Raw genomic sequence first — 19,984 nt, 5'->3', positions numbered from 1 at the left:
CCGTGCCGAGTAAGCAGAAAGTTTATCGAGAAAACTTGCTCCGTGAAACTTCAAACGCGAAAGCACGGCACCGATCTGACGTCTGAGCTCACTGGGAAGGTATCAAAAGAGACCTCCTCCTCCTCCTCTCTTCACCAACACAACTCCCGAAACTTGCTCCCCCTCTTAACCTACGGGAGAGCCGGGGTTCCCAGAGCCGCCCCTACCCTGTGCAGTCTCGAGCCCTCTGAGCTCCGCCAGCCGCACTCCTCCAAAGCCCTCTCCTATGCTCCCCAGGCCCCGCCTCGCCTCCCCCAGCCCACTTCAGCCGCCCCCCGCCCCCGGCTTCCCCTCGCCCACTAATGACCCCCTACAGGCGCCCCCTCCTTTCACCACGTTTACAGTTCCCTCTCTCCTGTCGCCCCCCCCTCCTACACACACCCCCAACTCACTCTATTCTCCTAATCCTAGTTAACCCTTCATCCTCCCTCGTTAACCCTTCGCTACCCACTGGCTCCATTAACCCCTTTGTCCCCATTCTCAACTTGAGCCTTAACTCCTTCCCTCGCAGCAGGACGCCCTCCTTCTAAGTGCTTTAACCATTCTTCTCCACCTCCTTCTCCCCAGCAAATGACTTCGCCCTCGGCGCTCTAACCCTTCCCATCCCGCCCCTGTCCTTCTCCCCGCGGCCCAGAGCATACCAGTACTTGACGATAGCGGTAACCTGGAGCGGGTTCGGCTGGTCAGGGTAAAGGCGGCGGCACTCTCCGTAGATGGCGTGCAGTCCCGGGGGGAAGAGCGAGGCGAAGGCCGGGGGCGCATTAGGGCCAGGGGCCGGGGGCGCGGTGGGGCCGGGGGCGCCGCTAGGCCGCAGCTCCGCCATCCGGGCGCGTAAGGGCGCTGGGGGGACCGGGGAGGGTGGACGAAAGGGAGAGCACTGACGCGCCAGCAGGCGGACTCCGTGGGTGCGACTCCCCGAGGCGATGGGGGCTGCAGCGAGGTCTAGGCTCCGCGCCTGCGCACCGCGCACAGTCTGCCCAGGCCGTCGCCGCCGCAGAGACGGCCAGAGGGTGCCTCGGGGGCCGCGGGGCGCTCAAAAGGGCGGGGCGTCGGAGCGCCCTATTCCGGCATCCATTGGCTAGTGTCTGTGCCAGTCACAGGTGGGGAAGGCGTGACTTGACAATAGGTCCCGCCTCCTTCTCCTTGTGTTGGGGCGTCCCAAGGCTCTTGGCCTCCCCCTAGTGTTAGGAGGAACCCAGGTTTAAATAGAGATGTTGCGGCATCCTGAGGGGCTAGGGTCCCACGAAAGCAGTGGGAAGTGCGCCGCCAAAGAGTTTGTCACTATTCCAACATGATGCTAACAAGAATTTAAACATAAATCTGACAATAATGGATTGATTCATTCACTCCTTAGTGTGGCATTAGTTTTAACAGATTATAAATCTGAATGTTTCCTACCGTCTTTGAATGTCCTTCTGACATTCTTACTGACTGACACTAACACCGCCAAATTCAGGAGTCCTATGTTGAAATACTTATTTTGGAGTCCTCTTAAAAGTGGCAAGAGTTAGTTAAACTAGGATCAATTTAAAAGACTTGGTAATTTTTTTTTTAATTTGAGAGAGAGAGAGAGAGAGAGAGAGAGAGAGAGAGAGAGAGAGAGGGTGAGAGAGCACGTGAGCAGGGTAGGGGCAGAGAGAGACAGAGGGAGAGAGAGAAGATCCCAAGCAGATTCCCAAGAGAATCTCCACTGACAGCGTGGAGTCCTATGCAGGGCTGGAACTCAGGAACGGTGAGATCAGGACCTGAGCCAAAATCGAGTCAGACGCTTAACCGCTTAACCAGGCGCACCAAGACTTGGCAATTTTTTTGATAAATGCTTTTAGTGATGACAATCTCTTCTTTGTTCTGTTTTATGCAGATATATGCAGATTGCCTTGAGGAACACCAAAATTCGTTATCTACTATGGATCTGCTCTTTCCCATTACCTTTGACTTTCTGTCACTGGGAGAAGTTTTAAAAAGATTTTATTTTTTAAGTGATCTCTACACCCACCATGGGGCTGGAACTTACAACCCCCAGATCAAGAGTCATATACCCCACCGATTGAGCCAGCCAGGCATCTCTGGGAGAATTTTTAGTTCCTAAGGCACCGGGTTGAGAATTATTTTCCTGTGTACAGTAAGGAATTCCAAGAGAAAGGAATAGAAAGAAGTCCTGATTACCAGTGGTATTGACTAAAGGGTTCTTGCAATTTGAAGGGGGGGGGGGAGGGGTGCCTAATCTGGAGAAAAATGCATTGGTGTCATTTGAAAGCAGTGACACAAAACTTCTCTTCACCTCCATTTTCTCATTCCTCAATGTCCATTCTAATTCTCCATGGAAAAATAGAGATATTAAAGCAGTTCCTGAAGCTATTAAATGAACGATGTTTTAATGAACAAAAGATCATCTGTACCCGTAGTTACAAATGCCAGTCTTCAGACCAATGTTAACCTGTTGCAAAGTCTACACCTACCCAGGAATAAATGCGAAAAGAAGCAAAAAATGTGCCGGTTTTTTCCAAAAAGCAAATTTTATAAAATGCATTTTCTTTTGTTCTGAGAGTATGTCCTCCTTCCCCGTGTGCGTGTATTAAATGTTCCTTTATTCGAATGTGATGCTGATAAATGTTTATTAATGTCTTATTGACCCAAATAAAAACACAGCAATTGTCCAGGAGAACTGGTGGCAGGGACTGACCTGGAAAATCTAAACATCCACGAATTACCGGCCAATTCAAACCCAACTACAGACAAGTACTCCAGAAGACTACATACTTCAGCATGCACTGCGAATCCCTTCAATGGAACTACAGAGCCAAGCGTGCAATACAGTCATCAATCTGCGTCCCCGTCTATTCATCGAAGGAGACTACAAAGCCCAGGGTACTGTGCGTCGAAATGCGACGCCCTACTCAAACTAGGCGGGGCTCCAAAGGGGCCTGGCGAGTTAAACCCAGGGGTAAGGCATGCTGGGGGTTGTAGTTCTTCGGAGGCGAGGTCTGGCCGCTCCCTAGCCGCCTTGGACCGGCGGCTAGACTGCGCATGCGTGTCAGTGGCGTTAGCAGCAGACCCGGCTGGCAGTTCCTTCCTCGGAAGGAGATATTCTTCTGCCATGGAGTCCTACGATGTGATCGCCAACCAGCCTGTCGTGATCGACAACGTGAGTTGCATCTTTCCTATCTCTAAAGGGGTTTATGCTCTCTTCCCCAAAGGGATCGCTCCCGGGTTTCGGCCTGGGCCACCGGCTCTTTGTCACTGGCCCAGCCTGTCAGGCGGGTTCAACCGCCGCCACCTCCGTCCTCCCTTCACCCGTAGTCCATAGGCAGGGCGGCTGGCCAGCAACCATGGGATGGAGAAGTTTGGGATGGATAAAGGCAAAGGCTGTAGTCCGAGCCGGGTTCTTGGGCCCTTGGCTCGAGGGGCCTTAACCGCTCTGTGAACGCCCGGCGTCCGCCCCGTCCCCTGTTTCCGATCATTCTATTGGTTGTTCTGGCTGTCCATCTTGGCCGATGACCCCGCCTCTGGGCCTTGCCGGATGAGGGCAGCCCTCCGCAGTGATTGGCTTGCGCCCCTGCCGTTCTTCCGGGCCGCCATAGTAGTTCCTCTCTCTAAGGGGCGGGCGGGTGCACGAGGGCTGTGGGGATTGGCTTCGGGAACTCACAGCGGAGGGGCCTGACGGGCTGGGGCCCGCCCCCGGGTGGGGAAGGGCTAAGTTTCCTTCGGTCCCCAGCAGGGCGGGTGGCTTGGCGGTGTATATGGGTGGGGCTCGGGAATCTGGTGCCGGAAATGGCCAAAGGATTGCAGTTATTTCTGTGATTATAAATTACAACGTTAATAAAGATCCAGAAGAAAGAGTGACCAGGCAAGCAGGGAGGTACTATCCTTTTCGGAATGTGGGAAAAAATTACTAAACATATTTGCCAGGTGCTCTAGCACGTACAGGGGGCTTTCACATACATTTGAATTGAAAAATTGGGTGCATAGTTAGGCAGGAAGTTTGATCCTCGTTTTACGAATGAAAAAAAAAAAAAAAAAAAATCTGAAGCACGAAGAGGTGAAGTGAACCCAAGGTCGTACAGTGGAGGTGACCTAAAACCAGTGCTTTATCCGCTATTCCTCCTGCTAGTAGCCAACGTATATGCATCAATAGTGACAAACGGAAAGAAACTGAATCCTGCTTTTATTTTGGGCGGAGGGTGACTTTTGTAAAACAACTCAATTTCTACGTTCCACTCAAAGGCTTCGTATCGCTGAGATTGGTTGGTACCTTCTGTGCCCCTTGAGGCAAAACTGCCAGTTCTGTCCTAAGCTATCAGATTCATTCTGTTGATCCAGCCTTGAGACCTTAGGCATGTTACAAGGTGCTTTTGTTTGCATCATCTCCTTGAAGCGTCAGCTCTAGTAGGTGGATAGGAATTACTGTCCCCCCGTTTATGCAGAAAAGTGAACCTTAGAGGTTAAAAACAGTCAGTATTGAAGCCACCTGTCTTAGAAGTTGAGCCAAGACTCAAACGGAGATCGATCGGGTTCCAAATTCCTCACTTTTTTTTTGGGGGGGGGGGGGTCTCCCTCACTAGACTGTTAAATGCTTGGAGGAAAAGATGGTATTCCTTAATTTTTTTGTTACTCTCCCCTTCCCGCCCTCCTTCATACACACAGCATCTAGAGCCTATCACCACTATGTGCTCAATAAATGTTTTTTGTTGGATTGATGGGTGGGTGGATGAGTGACCAAATGTCACAGTAACAAAGATGCCCCTAAATAAAGATTTGAGGTGGGGAGAGAAACCTAGTCAGTTGCTGCAGCGGGCTGAGTAGGGTTCCTTGTTAATTGATTTTCAGAGAACACTATTTCTATCTTCAGCCAGTTTATGGGTACTTCATCTGCCTTTTTCTTAATTTTAAAAAGAAAAAAATAGAAATTATCGATTTCCTGTTTCCATCAGCGATGCAGAAGGAGCAGTCTGTCCATCTCATTAGATCCTTTGATTCTGGAATTGTTGGGCAGGAGTTCCGTCTCTAGCCATTTTCCTTAAAGTCAATTAAGCTAATGCTTTTTAGTTTCTCCTTTGTCTCTCTCCATAGTATATTTGAAATACATCAAAGCAGTGGTGCATGTTGAGTTTTAAGATTTAAAGAATTGATTTGTCTATTTTCTCTGGGAAAATATTTTTTTATTATGCCAATAATAATGCCAAAAATTGAAGTAGGAGAAATTCTCTCACATTATTATTTTTTTTTTTATGTTTATTTTTGAAAGAGAGAAAGAGTACGAATTGGGGAGGTGCAGGGAGAGAGAAGGAGACAAAGAATCAGAAGCAGGCTCTAGGCTTCAAGCTGTCAGCACAGAGCCCCACACAGGGCTTGAACCCACAAACCGTGAGATTGTGACCTGAGCTGAAGTCGGTTGCTCAACCAACTGAGCCATCCAGGTGCCCCTCTCCCACATTTTTAGATCTGGGGCCTCAGATAGTTCTTGCTGTTTGACATTTAGAGAGCTTTATTTTGTTTCAAAGTGAAATAAGGATAGGAAAAATAATTTGAAATATTTGAGCCAACTTTATATTATTATGAGAATGGTGTGTATCTAGCAGATTTAACTGCTCCATAGCTTAATACATTGCTACAATTTTATTTCTGGGCTACAGAGAGTATAATTAAAAGAAAGGAGAGCAAAGAACAGGAGAAAGAGAGAAGAGGCTCATTATCATTTCACAGCCTTTCTCAGTCTTAAAATAATTGTTGACCACTCCTTTCTACCTATTCTGGCACCAAACCAATTCATCAGAATTTAATGAGGAAAATGGAAGGGAAGGTGTACATACATGTACTTTAATGACAATGATAAACTGATAGGTGTTTTTATTTTTTTTTTTTTTCAACATTTATTTATTTTTGGGACAGAGAGAGACAGAGCATGAACGGGGGAGGGGCAGAGAGAGAGGGAGACACAGAATCGGAAACAGGCTCCAGGCTCTGAGCCATCAGCCCAGAGCCTGACGCGGGGCTCGAACTCACGGACCGCGAGATCGTGACCTGGCTGAAGTCGGACGCTTAACCGACTGCGCCACCCAGGCGCTCCCTGATAGGTGTTTTTAAAAACTAAACACAAGTCATTCTTCCCAAAGGTATGTAATGGATAGTAATACAAAAGGAGGGCAGCTCCCAGGCCACATTTTGAGGACTTATTTTTCAGCTTTCTTCTTTTTATTATAGAAAATGTGAAACATAAACAAAAGGAGAGGAAGAGTATAACAAATATCCACATATTCACCTAGCTGTAACAGTTATCAACTTGTGGCTAATCTTTTTTAACTTATTCCCACCTACTTCCCTCTCCCATACTTTTTTTTTTTTTTACTTTTTTTTAATTTATTTTTTAAGTAAGCTCTATGCGCATTGTGGGGCTTGAACTCACAACCCTGAGATCAAAAGTCACATGCTCTACCAACTGAGCCAGCCAGGTGCCCTCTCCCACACTCTTCTAAAGACATAATCAGTATACTACTATCAAACCTAATACAATTCATAATTCCTTAATAACATCAAATATTTTGTCAATGTTCAAATTTTACTGATGGACTCAATTTTATTATTATCATCTTTTTACAATTTGTCATCAGCTCTTGAGATGTACTGATTCACTTAAGTTTAAGAAACACTAGAATTAGCTGAGGAAATGAAGTCACTATATTTATTTTACACTGTCACTTGCAATGTGATATTGACCCCATTGGTTGTACAACAAGCAACAGCAAGAATCCATCCCGTTTGTTGGAAAAGCTGAGAAGAGGTGACTTATAAAGATAGCTCACTGTTCAATTATGTGTATTTTGAGAGCCAAGGATGTGCTTCACACCAACCTAAACACTCTGAGGGTAAAAAAGAAACCAGGTATCATGTGGAGGGGGAAAATATCATGAATTAGTTGCTGGCAATGCCTTGAATAGGAGTTTCAATCTCAGTGCTTGCAGAGGCCAAGCAGGCACACAAAAAGGGGGAGGAAGAGAGTACCTTTAAAGAAGTCTTGAGGAATCTGAAAGGTGCTTTGAGCATGTCTAACCAAAGGGCCAGCTGCTTTTCATTTCCAGCCAGTGGTCCCCATCCAGGAATGCAGGCCCAGTGTTGCCGGATTTTCTGATGTTTCAAGAGAAATCAGAAACACCAAATTTTATATGCAGTCTCTAATTTTTAACTGTTGGAAGTTAACGTAAAAGTAATTCGTGGTCTGCAGAGACGGAAAGTAGTTTAGTGGTTGCCTAGGACTGGTTGGCAGGAGAGGGCAAGGTAGGATGGAGAGAGTGACTGCTAATGGGTACAGGTTCTGGGATGATGAGGAAGTTCCAAAATAAGATTGTGGTGATGATTATACTACTCTGTGAATATACCACGAACCATTGAGTTATATACCTTAAGTGGGTAAATTATACGGTAGCGAATTTTATTTCAATGAACTTGTTTTCCAAAAAGTACTTTGTGGGCCAAAATATATCTTTATGCCAAAATGAGCCACTAGTGCCCTAGAATCTGAGGCTCCACCTCTCAGTATCCTTTTCCCACTTGTAAGATGGAGACAACTAGCCTCTTTGCCAGCATGTCAAGAATAATCAGGAGTGCTTAGGCTAAAGGTTGCCCAAGCCCCAGGCCCATAGTTAGCAGATAACTGGGAGAGCCTTGCTGAGGGATTTGCTGTCTGTTTGCCTGCTTCAGAAAGAGAATGGTCATTGGTGACTGGCCGCAGACTTGAATCCTCAAAAATCAAATATTTATTATGGAACTGCTTTTTCAAGAAGCCTCTGCAAGGCGTTTGTTTACTTGGCTTTGCCAGAGTGAATAACAAAGAAAGTGGTAGCTCATTTGCCAGGTACATAGTTCTTAGTTAACAAATACTATTAAAGAAATTGACAGGGCCTTTTTTATAATCTTTGGTTTGAGCAGAATAGAAGCAGCTCAGCCGCCTCCTCCGTCCCACTCATTCTTTCCCCAACTGCTGGCCTAGCAGGCCAGCTCTTGGGACTGCAGGGACAAGCCGGGTCTGGCTCCACCTTGTGCATCATTCCCAATGCTGCCTCCACCTATCCAGCACCACCTCTGCCTGGGGCTTCTGGCATTCCAGCTGCTGGTTCAGGTTCCATATTTTAGGCTTCATCTGCCAATCGTTTGAGCTTGGATTTAATTTTAGGCAGCCAGCATCTATTTGAGTACCCTCAAATGCCAGATACTGCTGATATAGAAAGTCTCTGAGCTTGAGGACCTTGGGCTGAAAACAGGCAAAAATGGAAACCATAAATTCAAATAGAAGGCAGAAGGAAGGGGCGCCTGGGTGACTTAGTCGGCTAAGTGTCTAACTCTCGATTTTGGCTCAGGTCATGATCTCATGCATTCGTGAGATCAAGCCCCACATCTGGCTCTGCCCTGACAGCCCAGAGCCTACCTGGGACTCTCTCTCCCTCTCCCGCTGTCCCTCCACCTCCCCCTCCCTGCCCCAGTGCGCTCCAACACGCGTGCTCTCTCTCAAAATAAACCTTAAATAAAAATAAACATTAAAAAAAATAAATACAACAGAAGGAAATGCAGACTACCTTGTGGTATTGTGGTACAGGTAATGGTGATTCTGTGAAATAATAGGAAGAGGATAGTTAATTCCAACGGGATTATTCTTCATGAGGAAGGCGATGATATTTGAACTGGGTCTTTATACTCTCTTGCTAGGAGGGCCAGAGAGGAAGAAACGAACCTAATATCTTCATTTGCCTTAATTTACTCAGACTCTAGTCTGATTTTGCTATTAAACTCACAATTAAATATCCAGGAAAATCGTCTCTTCAAAATATCTAGAGTCTGAAATGTAGGTCTCATCTTTACCTTTCTTGTTTTCAACCTCTGCCAGGAGGTCCAATTAGTCTGTTGGCATCACCACACCCAGGTGAAGGCAGTGAACAATTACTGGAAGCGTGAGCCAACAAGTGCCCGGAGTTCTGTACAGTGTTGTGCGCACTACCCATGCCACCGTCCCAGAGCCCGCAGGCTGCGGTACGATGGTTCTCCCTCCTTCCCAGTCTCTCAGCTCAGTTTACAGCTGCACCTTTTCCAGGCTCCTTGCTGTCCTGCCCAGGCCGATGAGTTTGCACATTGTCTCCTGTTTTTTCTGTTGGCAAAGGTTCCTGCTGTCTTAGAGAACTGGCATTCCCTATCCTTCAGCCACCTCATCCTCTCTGTTTTGCCAGAGTCAGGCACCAGAATGGCCTATCTACCCGCCCCCCCCCCCCGCCCCCACTTCTCCTATAGAAGAGCAGGAATAAGAGACAGAGAGGGAACCAGGGATATTGCAGGAAAGCCTTTGGTGCAAAGATAACCTTGGCTATTTAGCATCTCCTGATGTGTTTACTGCTTGCCGCATGGGTTTGGAAATACCGCTGTCTGCCCCAGGAGAAGTGGTTAACAGGCAGCAGGAAAAGGCTTGCCCCTACTACATGTGCAGCTGCAAACCGTGTTGGGGTAGAAGGGTGAGCATATTGGGTGTAGTGGTGCAAGAGTTAAGAAGGAAGAAGACAGGCTATATTTGCAAGCAGTAGCAAACCTCGACATCTGTCCTGCACAGAGTTGGTATCTGTATCTAGAGTCCCTGTTTACTTTGGTTGGGTCCCAGGAGATACCAGAGATGGTGGTGGGGAAGTCACTCTCTTCCCCACCCGACTTACCAAGTATTGGAGCAGCAGGATTGTAATGTGGGGTCTCTTTGTAGCTGATGCTTTAGAACTTCCCTGCTCTTTACAATCAGGAGACCAGTGAGTAAAACAGAGCATAATAAAAACAAAAAACAAAAAGCAACCACAATCCTCCAATAAAGCATAGAGGTTTGCCCCTGCAGTAAGAACCAGACAACATGTGCTCCATTGGGAGTCAGCTTCAAGCATGGCAGTGTTCCATGGTGGTGTCTGTCATAGAGACCCTGAAGGGCAGGGAGAGTTCAGGCTTGAGCTGGGAAAGTAGGTTAACAGCGTCATGGTGGTTTAACAGAATCACGCGTTCTTCCCACCTTGGTTATGTTCCTGAACTTGGCTGCTCTGGTGCTTCTAGGTACTTTTCTCTTCTCTCCTCAGGTTTTCTCTTTTTCTTCCCTGTGTTAATAGTATTTTTTTATGTTTATTTTTGAGAGAGAGTGAGCATGCACATGGGGGAGGGGCAGAGAGAGAGGAGGACAGAGGCTCTGAAGCAGGCTCCGCACTGACAGCAGAGCACCTGATGTGGGGCTTGAACTCATGAACAGCAAGATCACGACCTGAGCCGAAGTTGGACTGAGCCACCCAGGGGCCCCAATATTATTTTCAATTCCAGAAGTAAAGCATGTTCAGTGTAGAAAAGTCAAAGAATACCAAAAAAAAAAAAATCAAATAATACTTTGAGTGTGCAGTGAAAGCTCTCCTCCCCGTCCCTAGTCCCACTTCCCTCCTGGTGACACGTGTTCCCTCTATAAATGCTCATACAGATGGATATACTATACGCAGATAGAAGGTCATCTCTGTTAAATAAAAATGGAACCAGGGGTGCCTGGGTGGCTCAGTTGAGAGAATGACTCTTGATTTCGGCTCAGGTCATGATCTCACAGTTTTGTGAGTTTGAGCCCAATGTCAGGCTCTATGCTGACAGTGTGGGGCCCACTTAGGATTTTCTCTCTCCCTCTCTCTCTCTCTCAAACAAAAAAACTTTAAATAAATAAATAAATAATAAAAAATGGAACCGTATTATACATATTGTATGATATATATCTCCTCTTGTTTTTGTCATACTTCTGACTTTTCTTTGTCTCTCCTCTCTCCTCAGGGATCTGGTGTGATTAAAGCTGGTTTTGCTGGTGATCAGATTCCCAAATATTGCTTTCCAAACTAGTAAGTAATTGTGTACCTCAGTCAGAAGCTTGAGAGGTATGTGTTGCCTGGCTGGCTCCGTTGGTGGAGCACGCGACCCTTTATCTCAGGGTTGTGGGTTCGATCCCCACATTGGTATGGAAATTACTTAAAAAATAAATAAAATCCTTAAAAAAAAAAAAAAAAGCAGCAGCAGCTTGGGAGGCTTGTCAGCTTTGTTATGGGGTCAGCCCTCTACCTTTTGGAGAGAAGGGATCTCTCGTTTAGGTCAGAAATTTGAAATAATATACAAAAAACTTAAAATAATAACATGTTCATTGTAGAAATTGCAGGAAATGCAGAAAAGTAGAAAGGAGAAAATCAAAATCAACTGCAACCTCACTCCTCAGAGATAAACACAGTAGAACTGAGTCCAGCTCTTCCTGTCTAAGCATACACATCTGCACATCCTTCCTGTGTTATGTCATGAAAGGAAAAGTGACGGTCCCCCGATCTCTTTTATAGTGTGGGCAGACCCAAACACGTTCGTGTCATGGCCGGAGCCCTGGAAGGTGACATCTTCATTGGCCCCAAAGCCGAGGTAATTCCCAGTCCTACTGTAGAAGCCTCAAGCCAACAGAGGACCTTCATTATTCCCAACATGGGCAGTGTCCCAGCAGTGGGACAGCCATGAGTAAAAGGAGCAAATTCCTCTTAAATCCCCCTTTGGTCCTCTCATCCTAGGTCTGATTGGTTCATTTCTCTCAGGAGCAGCCTCTGGTTTTGGAGAGGAAATATCTGGAAACCCACTTTGGGAAATAGAAACCAGTCTAGAAAATAGGGCTTTTGCTTTCCTTCTGTATTCTGTCACTACCTTGCCAATGATGAGATTAGCTAGCTTGGTTCTTTTTTTGGCAAAAGGGATTCAGGGGGATATCCTAGCTGGGATACCCTGGGGATGAGTTAATTAGCATAGTTTGGCAGAGCCCTGGGGCAGCCTCTGGATACAGAACAACAGAATCATTGTTGCCAGCCTGGGCTGCAAGTGCTGATGCCCAGAGGTGGGAGCCAGGAGATTGTGTCCTGGGATCAGGCAATGAGAAGGGTGCCTCCTGTCACTTGCCATAAGGGCACCCAGGGCCCAGGGAAATGCAGAAGCCCTCTGCTTTGCCAGCTAAACAGGCAGTGAGAACAGTTTACAGCATACAGTTTAGAGACTTGGCAAATGGGGGCCTGCCTTTAGCCCTGGCTGAGGACTGTGGGGTGGGAACTCCCTGTGCTGGAAGAGTGGGCCGCCTGGCTGAGAGACTGGCTGCTGCTGTAACTCCTGCTCTCTGCCCCCAGGAACACCGAGGGCTGCTGTCCATCCGCTACCCCATGGAGCACGGCATCGTCAAGGACTGGAATGATATGGAGCGCATCTGGCAATATGTCTATTCTAAGGACCAACTGCAGACTTTCTCAGAGGAGGTGAGGGTCCTATGAGCACGGCATCCATGCACAGTGTGAGAGCTGGGCAGAGCCACTACCCCAAAGAGGAGGAGGAGGAGGAGGAAGGGGAGGAGGAGGAGGAAGGGAGGATAACTGCCAGGAGGGTTTGAGTCTTACCGTGGCACCAGGCCATGTGCTCTTCAGACATGTTTGCATTCAATCTTGAATAGGACACCAGTCCTATGAAATACAGGTAGTATTATCTCCGTTTTACAAACAAGGGAACAGAAAAAACGTTCAGAGAAGCCAAGTAGTCTTTCCAAGATCACCTAGGGAATACAGTGGTAGAGCTAGGATTCAAACCCATGTCTTTCAGACTCCAGAGCTTATACTCTAACTTCTAAGGAAGAAACGCTCAGCTCAGGAAAACAAAGGAAGGTGTGTCCTAGACATCAGAATTTCCAGGGGAAGGAGATACAACGTCTTTCAAAAATATATTCAATATTTAAATGTAATTTTCTATTTAGAAAAAAAATTTATACTATTTTTTGTATCATAGTAATTCCAAATTTAGAGTTTAGCAAAATCTTCTGGACAATTGGAGATTTACAGTAAATACAGAGGCCTACGTAAGAAACTTGGAGGATAGGGAGGGGAGGAAGGAGGCAGAGGCAAGGACGGAATGAGACTTCAGAGCGAGCGTGAATTTGGAAGGCTGACAAACTGGCTCACGCTGGGGTAGATGGCAGGTCCAGCTTGCCTGTTTTTGGAGGGAGGCTCACAAAGTTCCCCTCGGTTCTCTAGCATACCACACAGGGGCCTCCTGCCCGGGTGCTAATGAGAGGTAGAGATCTCACTTGGCCCTGATTGCCCTCTGGGCATCTTTCACCAGCACCCTGTGCTCCTGACGGAGGCACCTTTAAACCCACGGAAAAACCGCGAACGAGCTGCTGAAGTTTTCTTCGAGACCTTCAATGTTCCAGCCCTTTTCATCTCCATGCAAGCTGTGCTCAGCCTGTGAGTAGCAAGCAGCCTGGCCCCTTGCGGGCAGAATGGAGGCTGCCTCTCCTTTGGGTAGGAAAGGGGGTATGGAGATCTTCTCCCAGTCTCGCTTCTCTTATTCTCTCAGTGGTTTGGTGCCCAAGGCTCTCTGCTGTGCCTGCTGGGAAGGCCACACGCTGCTACAGCTCTTCCTAAAGGCCCCTGTAACTTATTGAGATATTTATCCAGTGCCTGTTTATGCCAGACGCTGTGCCAGGCTGGTGACAGAGTTGTGATGAAAACACCACCGTGGTCTCCGTCTTCATACGCCTGTCATGCCTGTCCTGCGCCCAGCCTGCCTCACACTAGGGTTAGATCTAGGGCCAAGATTATACACTGGTGAGCTGCAGATAGGATGTGTTTGACCCTAGTGAGCCAGCATTTTAAGTTTACTTATTTATTTTGAGAGAGAGAGTGCATGCATGCGAGCGAGGGAAGGGTAGAAAGAGAGTGGGGAAGAGAGAATCCCAAGCAGGTTCCACGCCCAGTGTAGAGCCCACAGGAGGGCTTGATTTCACGAACCATGAGATCATGACCTGAGCCGAAATCAAGAGTCAGACGCTTCACTAATTGAGCCACCCAGGCGCCCAAGCCAGCATTTTAAAATTGGGAGATTTCCAGGGCTCAGTCAGTAGAACATGAAACTCTTGATCTCAGAGTCATGAGTTTAAGCCCTACATTGGGCATGCAGCCTACTTTAAAAAAAGGAGGAGGAGTGGATTTCCTATCAAAATACTAATTTCTGGAAAGATCTGGCAATACTGGGCATGTATTCCTATAGGACAAAAGTCAGCTAGAGCTGAAATAGCCACTGCCATGTTAGGTAGTTTGCAAGTTTGACTTCACCGCAGCCTGCTCTATTCCCTGCTGTCCTCCCAGCACGAGGCAGCGTCAGTTTCTACTTACCAAACATCACGGGTTTTTTCCCTTTGGATCACAGAAATATATGTCTGTACCCTTGTCTTTACCAAAAGAGGAAAAACAAAAAACAAAAAAAACTACGGACCTAGGAGGCCATGTGGGAAAAAAGCAAGTGTTTTGTGGAAGTGAAAATATTCTTATTTTCCTTTCCTACCTGGCCCCTGTAGGCATTTGAGTGTTTTCTTCTTGTCTGGGAAGTAAAAACTGCCCCTGGGCTGGGCCCTGAAGCAGTTGAAGGCTAGGCTGTCTCCTGAGATTGGAAGGCCTCTTCTTCCGGGAGAGGGGAGGGGCTGGGAGAGGCTGGGCTCCTTTCATTCAGGTTTTTCAGGCTTGCTTATGCTTGGACTTAGTACTGTGGCCAGTCTAAGGCCCCTAGAGAAAGGCAGGCTGCAGCTTAGCCTAGCTGACTTTGAATTCTAAAAAAAAGCGAGTGTTTTGCCATAGTAAAGAGGCAGGGGTTAGTGACGATTTGTTCCCTGTGCTGCAGTTATGCCACAGGCAGGACCACAGGTGTGGTGCTGGATTCTGGAGATGGCGTCACACATGCTGTACCCATTTATGAGGGCTTTGCCATGCCCCACTCAATCATGCGCATCGACATTGCTGGCCGAGATGTCTCTCGCTTCCTTCGCCTCTACCTGCGGAAGGAGGGCTATGATTTCCACTCATCTTCTGAGTTTGAGATTGTCAAGGCCATAAAAGAAGTGAGTGCTGCCCCATGGGCCCAGGGATGGGATGGAGAATGGAAACAGGGCAGCCGGGACCTCTGTGACCTGGAGTGAAAAGAGGCCAAGCCCCTGTCTTGCGGGGGGGGGGGGGGGGGGTCCCTAGTCAGGCTCTGTTCTCCCCAGCCAGGCCTCCTGGCTACCCTGTGATCCCAGCTAGGCCCCCCTCACACTGACGGTCACTGTCCCCAAGTGCTGCCATCTTGTGGGGAAAAGGGAGGTGCTGCTCTCTCTTAAGCTGGTGATGGGCGTACCAATGTTCATTATGTTTTTATACCTTATGTCCAAATCAGGTATGTTCTTTTACATCTTTGAAGAAGTCACAATACAGTTTTCTTTTTAAGTAAACCAGATCCTTCTGCCACCCACGGCTCTAGGGAAACCTCTGAGCTGGGTAGACAGGCCCCAGAACCATGAGTAGTAGAAGGAAGAAGAAGCCTAAGTCTAGATTAAAATTGGGTTGTGGTCTCAGACCCGGCTCCAGAGAGCCAGTTTCCACGCCTACCCACAAGGAAGGTGGAGCAGGTAGGAACTCCTGTCCGAAGTGCCACCCAGTGTAGGCCGACAGGCCACCCTGCCCTGGCTCCAGAACAGCAGCTCTGTGGACCTTTAGGGCAATCACTGTGGAGAGGCTGATATCTGCAGGAGTGCATCCGGCAGCCCTGGGGCTTTGACCAGGTGGGCCTAAGTTTCATGCCTGCCTGACTCCTGCTTGGTTCTGCAGAGAGCCTGCTACCTGTCCATAAACCCGCAGAAGGATGAGACACTAGAGACGGAGAAGGCTCAGTACTACCTGCCCGACGGCAGCACCATTGAGGTAGGCGTGGATCTCCCTTCAGTCGTCCCAGGCTCTCAGAAGCTCTGAGCCCAAATAACTCCCCAGGGGGAGGCTGGAGTCAGACGCACCAGCCCTTTTACACCCTCTGCCTGGAGCACCGGAGCTCTGGAGCAGCACTGTCTCCCGCAGAGCGAGGCGTCAGGAACTTTGCTTCTCCCGTGTAGAGGAGAGGAAGCATCAGGGGCATTTGCCTAGGTCAGGAAGGGGTTCGGAAGAGGGTGGTTCATGTTCTCCGTAATCACTTGGGCACAGTATAGTGTGAGCTGCCTCTTCTGTTTTCACTCCCAAAGGGACCTCAGCCCTGGTCCCAGCCTCTGAATTTGCTCTCCACCCTACAGATTGGTCCTTCCCGATTCCGGGCACCTGAGCTGCTGTTCAGGCCAGACCTGATTGGAGAGGAGAGTGAGGGCATCCACGAGGTGCTGGTGTTTGCCATCCAGAAGTCGGACATGGACTTGCGGCGCACGCTCTTCTCTAACATCGTCCTCTCGGGAGGCTCCACCCTGTTCAAAGGTTGGTCTTTGCTCTCGGCCCATCTCCAGGAAATTTCCAGATCTTGCTGGGCCCAGACGCCCAGAGGATTGACATGAGATTCTCCTGTCTTGCCCATTCAGGTTTTGGTGACAGGCTACTGAGTGAAGTGAAGAAACTGGCTCCGAAAGACGTGAAGATCAGGGTAGGAGCATGGTGGGGGCTGGCGCTGGGGCTGCGTGGAACCGGGGCTCCCCTCCAAGGCTACACAGTTCCCAGATTCCACATTGACCTTGAGGTCTGCCAGCGGGAAGAACCCATTTTCCCTCTCCTTCCCCACAAAAGGGGGCAGTTCTGAGACCCTGATATGGCAGGGTGTTAGGCTAAGGGCCCACGTGTGGTCTGTCAGAGAAACTGTAGCATTGGCAGACTGACTCTTGCTGCTCTCATGACACAGTCCGACATCTTGGTGCCTGTTGAGGGGAGCGAAATGTTGGAGTGTAGTTCCTGCCATGGAGTCTGCTTCCCATCAGCCCCCAGCAAAGCTGGATCTTGGCCCCGGTTAGCACCAGCTTTCCTGGGAGCTGTAGATACTTAGCGCTGCTGGAAATCTGCTTCTCCAGATGAGTGTCAGGTTGGCCACAATACCCCCCAGAGAGCCCACTGGGTCCAGCAGGGGCATAAGTGAAAGCCTGTTGTGTGAGACAACACATCCACTGCCATGGGCAGTGGAATGGGCCGTAAGGATGAGCGTTGGGCAGAAAAAGGACAAGGAGGTTGAAAGTCTCAGATTCCTCTTTCCACCCACCTTTTCAGATATCTGCACCTCAAGAGAGACTGTATTCCACATGGATTGGGTGAGTAGTTCTCCTAGGGAATAAGAGTGTGACAGGAAGTGAGGGCATCATTACCCCTCACCACCCCATCCCTTGAAAGCAGAGCCTCATCTGCTTTGGCCCCACGGGGACTGGCTGGCTCCACGAACACTTCCTCCCTCTCACAACATTCCTTGGGATACCCTCCACTTCAGGGGCTCCATCCTTGCCTCCCTGGACACCTTTAAGAAGATGTGGGTCTCCAAGAAGGAATATGAAGAAGACGGTGCCCGATCTATCCACAGGAAAACCTTCTAATGTTGGGACATCATCTTCACCTCTCTCTGAAGTTAACTCCACTTTAAAACTCGCTTTCTTGAGTCGGAGTGTTTGCGAGGAACTGCCTGTGTGTGTGAGTGTGTGTGTGAGTGCGTGGATACGAGTGTGTGCGCATATGCGAGTGCCGTGTGGCCCAGGGATCCCAGGGCCCAGAAAGGACGATGAACTACCCATGATGGTGATGGCCTGAGGCCTGGGGTTGACCACTAACTGGCCCCCAACAGGGAAGAGTGCTGGCAGAGGGCCACTTCGTCAGCTGGGCCTTTGGCTGGCTGTGTGGGACTATGTTTACTACCATAGGGAGACAGAGAAGGTAAATCCTGGGAGACCTTGCTGCTGCCCATCCCAGGCTGGGCTAGCCCCACCCCGTCCCACCCCCAGGGTGCCCTGAGGCCCAAGGCAGCCGCTGCCTCCCTTGCTGGGCCTTCTGCTCTTGATGCCAATCAATCATGGACTGAGGACTGGGGCCAGGGTTGAGTTCTGTCTGGTTTTGTTGCAATTTGGGTTCGGGAGTCTGGAAAAGCACTCCAGGAGCTGTTACTGAGACTCTGGGGTCAGGAGACGGCAGGGTCCCCTCAACCTCACCTGGGGACCAGTACCACGCTGGGCATTCAAAGAGGCAGGAGTAGTGCTACTTCTGATTGGTGGCAGAGCGAACACCCCAACCCTCAGCCCCTGTCCAGGGGGGTCTCGGGAGAGTTTCAGGAGCCTGTCAGCCCCAGGCCCTGTTACTTGCTTTTCATTCATCCTTGGGCAATGCCATCTTCAGTTTTATTTATTGAAGTGTTTGTTCAGTATGGGACTGGAGAGAGGGAGCTCATCGCCTCCTGCCCACCAGTCACCCTGTTCACACTAATGTTTACAGCACCTCAGTTTAGCATAGCATCCAGGGCCCCGCCATTCCCTGCTAATGGTGAACCGACAGTATCCATAGGCCTCGGGCCTATTTAGGATCAGAGGCTACATTCAGAGTCACTACCGCCAGCCTCTTTTTTCCTCTTCCTTTTGCTCACTGCCCTGGAATCAACAGGCTGGTTGCCGGTTAGATTTTCTGAAACAGGAGGTAGAATTGCTCTTTGGCAGAGGCCCCTAGCAAAGGAGGGGTACTGGGGATCCAGCGCTCTTAGGACTAGAGAAAGAGCTGCAATTAACCAGGTTGCCTTTTCCTACTCTAGCTGACCCAGGGGGGTAGGCTGTAGAGGAGAGAAGGCCCCCCACTGGGTTGATTTGTGCCATTCGTAATTTTGGACTTGTCTAGTTAAGGAGGGAGGGGGCCAGACCAGAGTGCCAGAAACTAATGGGCCTAGGCTCATCTCCTCTCCAGTGGGGCCCGGTGCCTACCCTGGACTGGGCTGGCCTAGCAGTGTCCAAAAAGGCTCCTCAGCCCAGATGTGCAAAGCTGGGGCTAGCAGATCTTCACCGGCACCCTCACCTGTGACACCGAGACCCGCCCCAGTCCCAGATTCCAGGCAGCACTCCCCCCATGCCGTCCAACGACCAAAGGCCCTGCCAGGTATGGGCCACAGCAGCAGGTGTGTGTGAAAGCGATGTGGCGACCCGCAGACTGCAGTGTGCTTAACCAGCTCACCTCCCTTCTCTTAGCCCAAGCCTGTCCCTTGCACAAACCACGTTGCCTGGTGGGGCCCAGTGTACTTAAATAAAGTCGTTCCAATAGACCCGGCAGCTGGGCCTCTGTCTCTTGGTGCTGGGTGGGAAGAGAGGAGCTGCAGGCCCTGAATCTGAGGCAGTGATTGGGCCTCATCTGTCCTCTAGAGGGCACTCTCGTACCAGCAAGACTTACCTAGCTCTCAGCCCAAGTCCCGGCCTGTCAAGTGGATACAGAGAAGATGGTGTTCATGCCAAAAACCCAGGAACTGAGGGTCCCAGCCCTGCACATACACAAAAACCTATGAGTGAGACCACCTCGAATGAGGGGAGCAGCTACTGACATCCCTGAAGTCAGAGGCTCTCAAAGCTTCCACATGGATGAGAAGCTCAGGAACTTACTAAAATATAGTTCCTGGGGCCTACACTCAGATATTCTGACTAATCAGTTCTCCATTTGAAACCTGTATACTTGGGGGGGGGGGGGGGTGGCAGGGATTGCCAGGCATTTTACAAACACTAACGTATTTGATCCAACAACCCTACAAAGTGTGTAGGTATTTATATTATCCACCTTGCAGGTGGGGAAATAGAGCCACAGAAAGATTATGTAATTTCCCAAAGCTCTGCTCTTTATCAGCTAGGATATGAACCCAGGCAATACAGCCCTAGAGCCTAAATCTTTAGCCACTGTATAGACCTTCAAAAACCATTGGCCTTGAGCAGTAAGTTCCCAATCAAGCCAATTTTGCCTGTGGGACACATTTGGTGATGTCTGGAGACATCTGGTTGTCACAACTGGTAGTGAGATGCTACTGGCATCTAGGAGAGGCCAGGGATGCTGTTATAAATATCCATAACAAAGAACTATCTGGCTCCAAGTATCTCTAGGTTGACAAACACTGGCCTAGAGCACAGGGGCATTAG

General features: G+C 49.0%; 2 protein-coding genes across 7 annotated transcripts in view; one reads left to right on the top strand and one right to left on the bottom strand.

Annotated features, from left to right (window-relative positions):
- The window catches only part of SUFU (SUFU negative regulator of hedgehog signaling), a 125,499-nt gene extending 124,437 nt beyond the window's left edge, over nt 1-1,062 (bottom strand). For 3 of the 6 annotated variants that reach the window (XM_086680731.1, XM_086680732.1, XM_086680735.1), the window contains exon 1: nt 681-1,061. In XM_086680731.1, the coding sequence (XP_086536857.1) occupies nt 681-862 (182 nt within the window). In that variant the 5' untranslated portion in view covers nt 863-1,061. Of the gene's footprint in view, nt 1-680 lie in introns of all 6 variants that reach the window. The other 3 variants (XM_086680730.1, XM_086680734.1, XM_086680733.1) reach the window with 2 other exon arrangements.
- A 1,975-nt stretch (nt 1,063-3,037) lies between these two features.
- On the top strand, nt 3,038-19,128 carry ACTR1A (actin related protein 1A). Its single transcript, XM_025918154.2, has 11 exons — nt 3,038-3,184; nt 10,849-10,913; nt 11,397-11,472; nt 12,216-12,341; nt 13,195-13,319; nt 14,752-14,968; nt 15,714-15,806; nt 16,166-16,340; nt 16,442-16,503; nt 17,115-17,155; nt 17,329-19,128. Exons 1-11 carry the CDS (start codon nt 3,137-3,139, stop codon nt 17,429-17,431), a joined length of 1,131 nt encoding a protein of 376 aa, XP_025773939.1. The 5' UTR covers nt 3,038-3,136; the 3' UTR covers nt 17,432-19,128.
- Nucleotides 19,129-19,984: the final 856 nt, after the last annotated feature.

Source organism: Puma concolor, chromosome D2 (assembly GCF_028749965.1).
Source record: "Puma concolor isolate L17-30 chromosome D2, mPumCon1.1.hap2, whole genome shotgun sequence".
NCBI lineage: Eukaryota > Metazoa > Chordata > Mammalia > Carnivora > Felidae > Puma > Puma concolor.
Note: the sequence above shows the minus strand (reverse complement) of the source record. Positions and strands in the feature narration are given on the sequence as shown.

Bases quoted from the DNA above. Each gene is read 5' to 3' on its own strand.
- ACTR1A (XM_025918154.2), top strand. From the start codon at position 3,137: ATGGAGTCCTACGATGTGATCGCCAACCAGCCTGTCGTGATCGACAAC. The intron at 10,914-11,396 runs GTAAGTAATTGT...TCTCTTTTATAG, and splicing joins AAATATTGCTTTCCAAACTA to TGTGGGCAGACCCAAACACG. The intron at 15,807-16,165 runs GTAGGCGTGGAT...TCCACCCTACAG, and splicing joins CCGACGGCAGCACCATTGAG to ATTGGTCCTTCCCGATTCCG.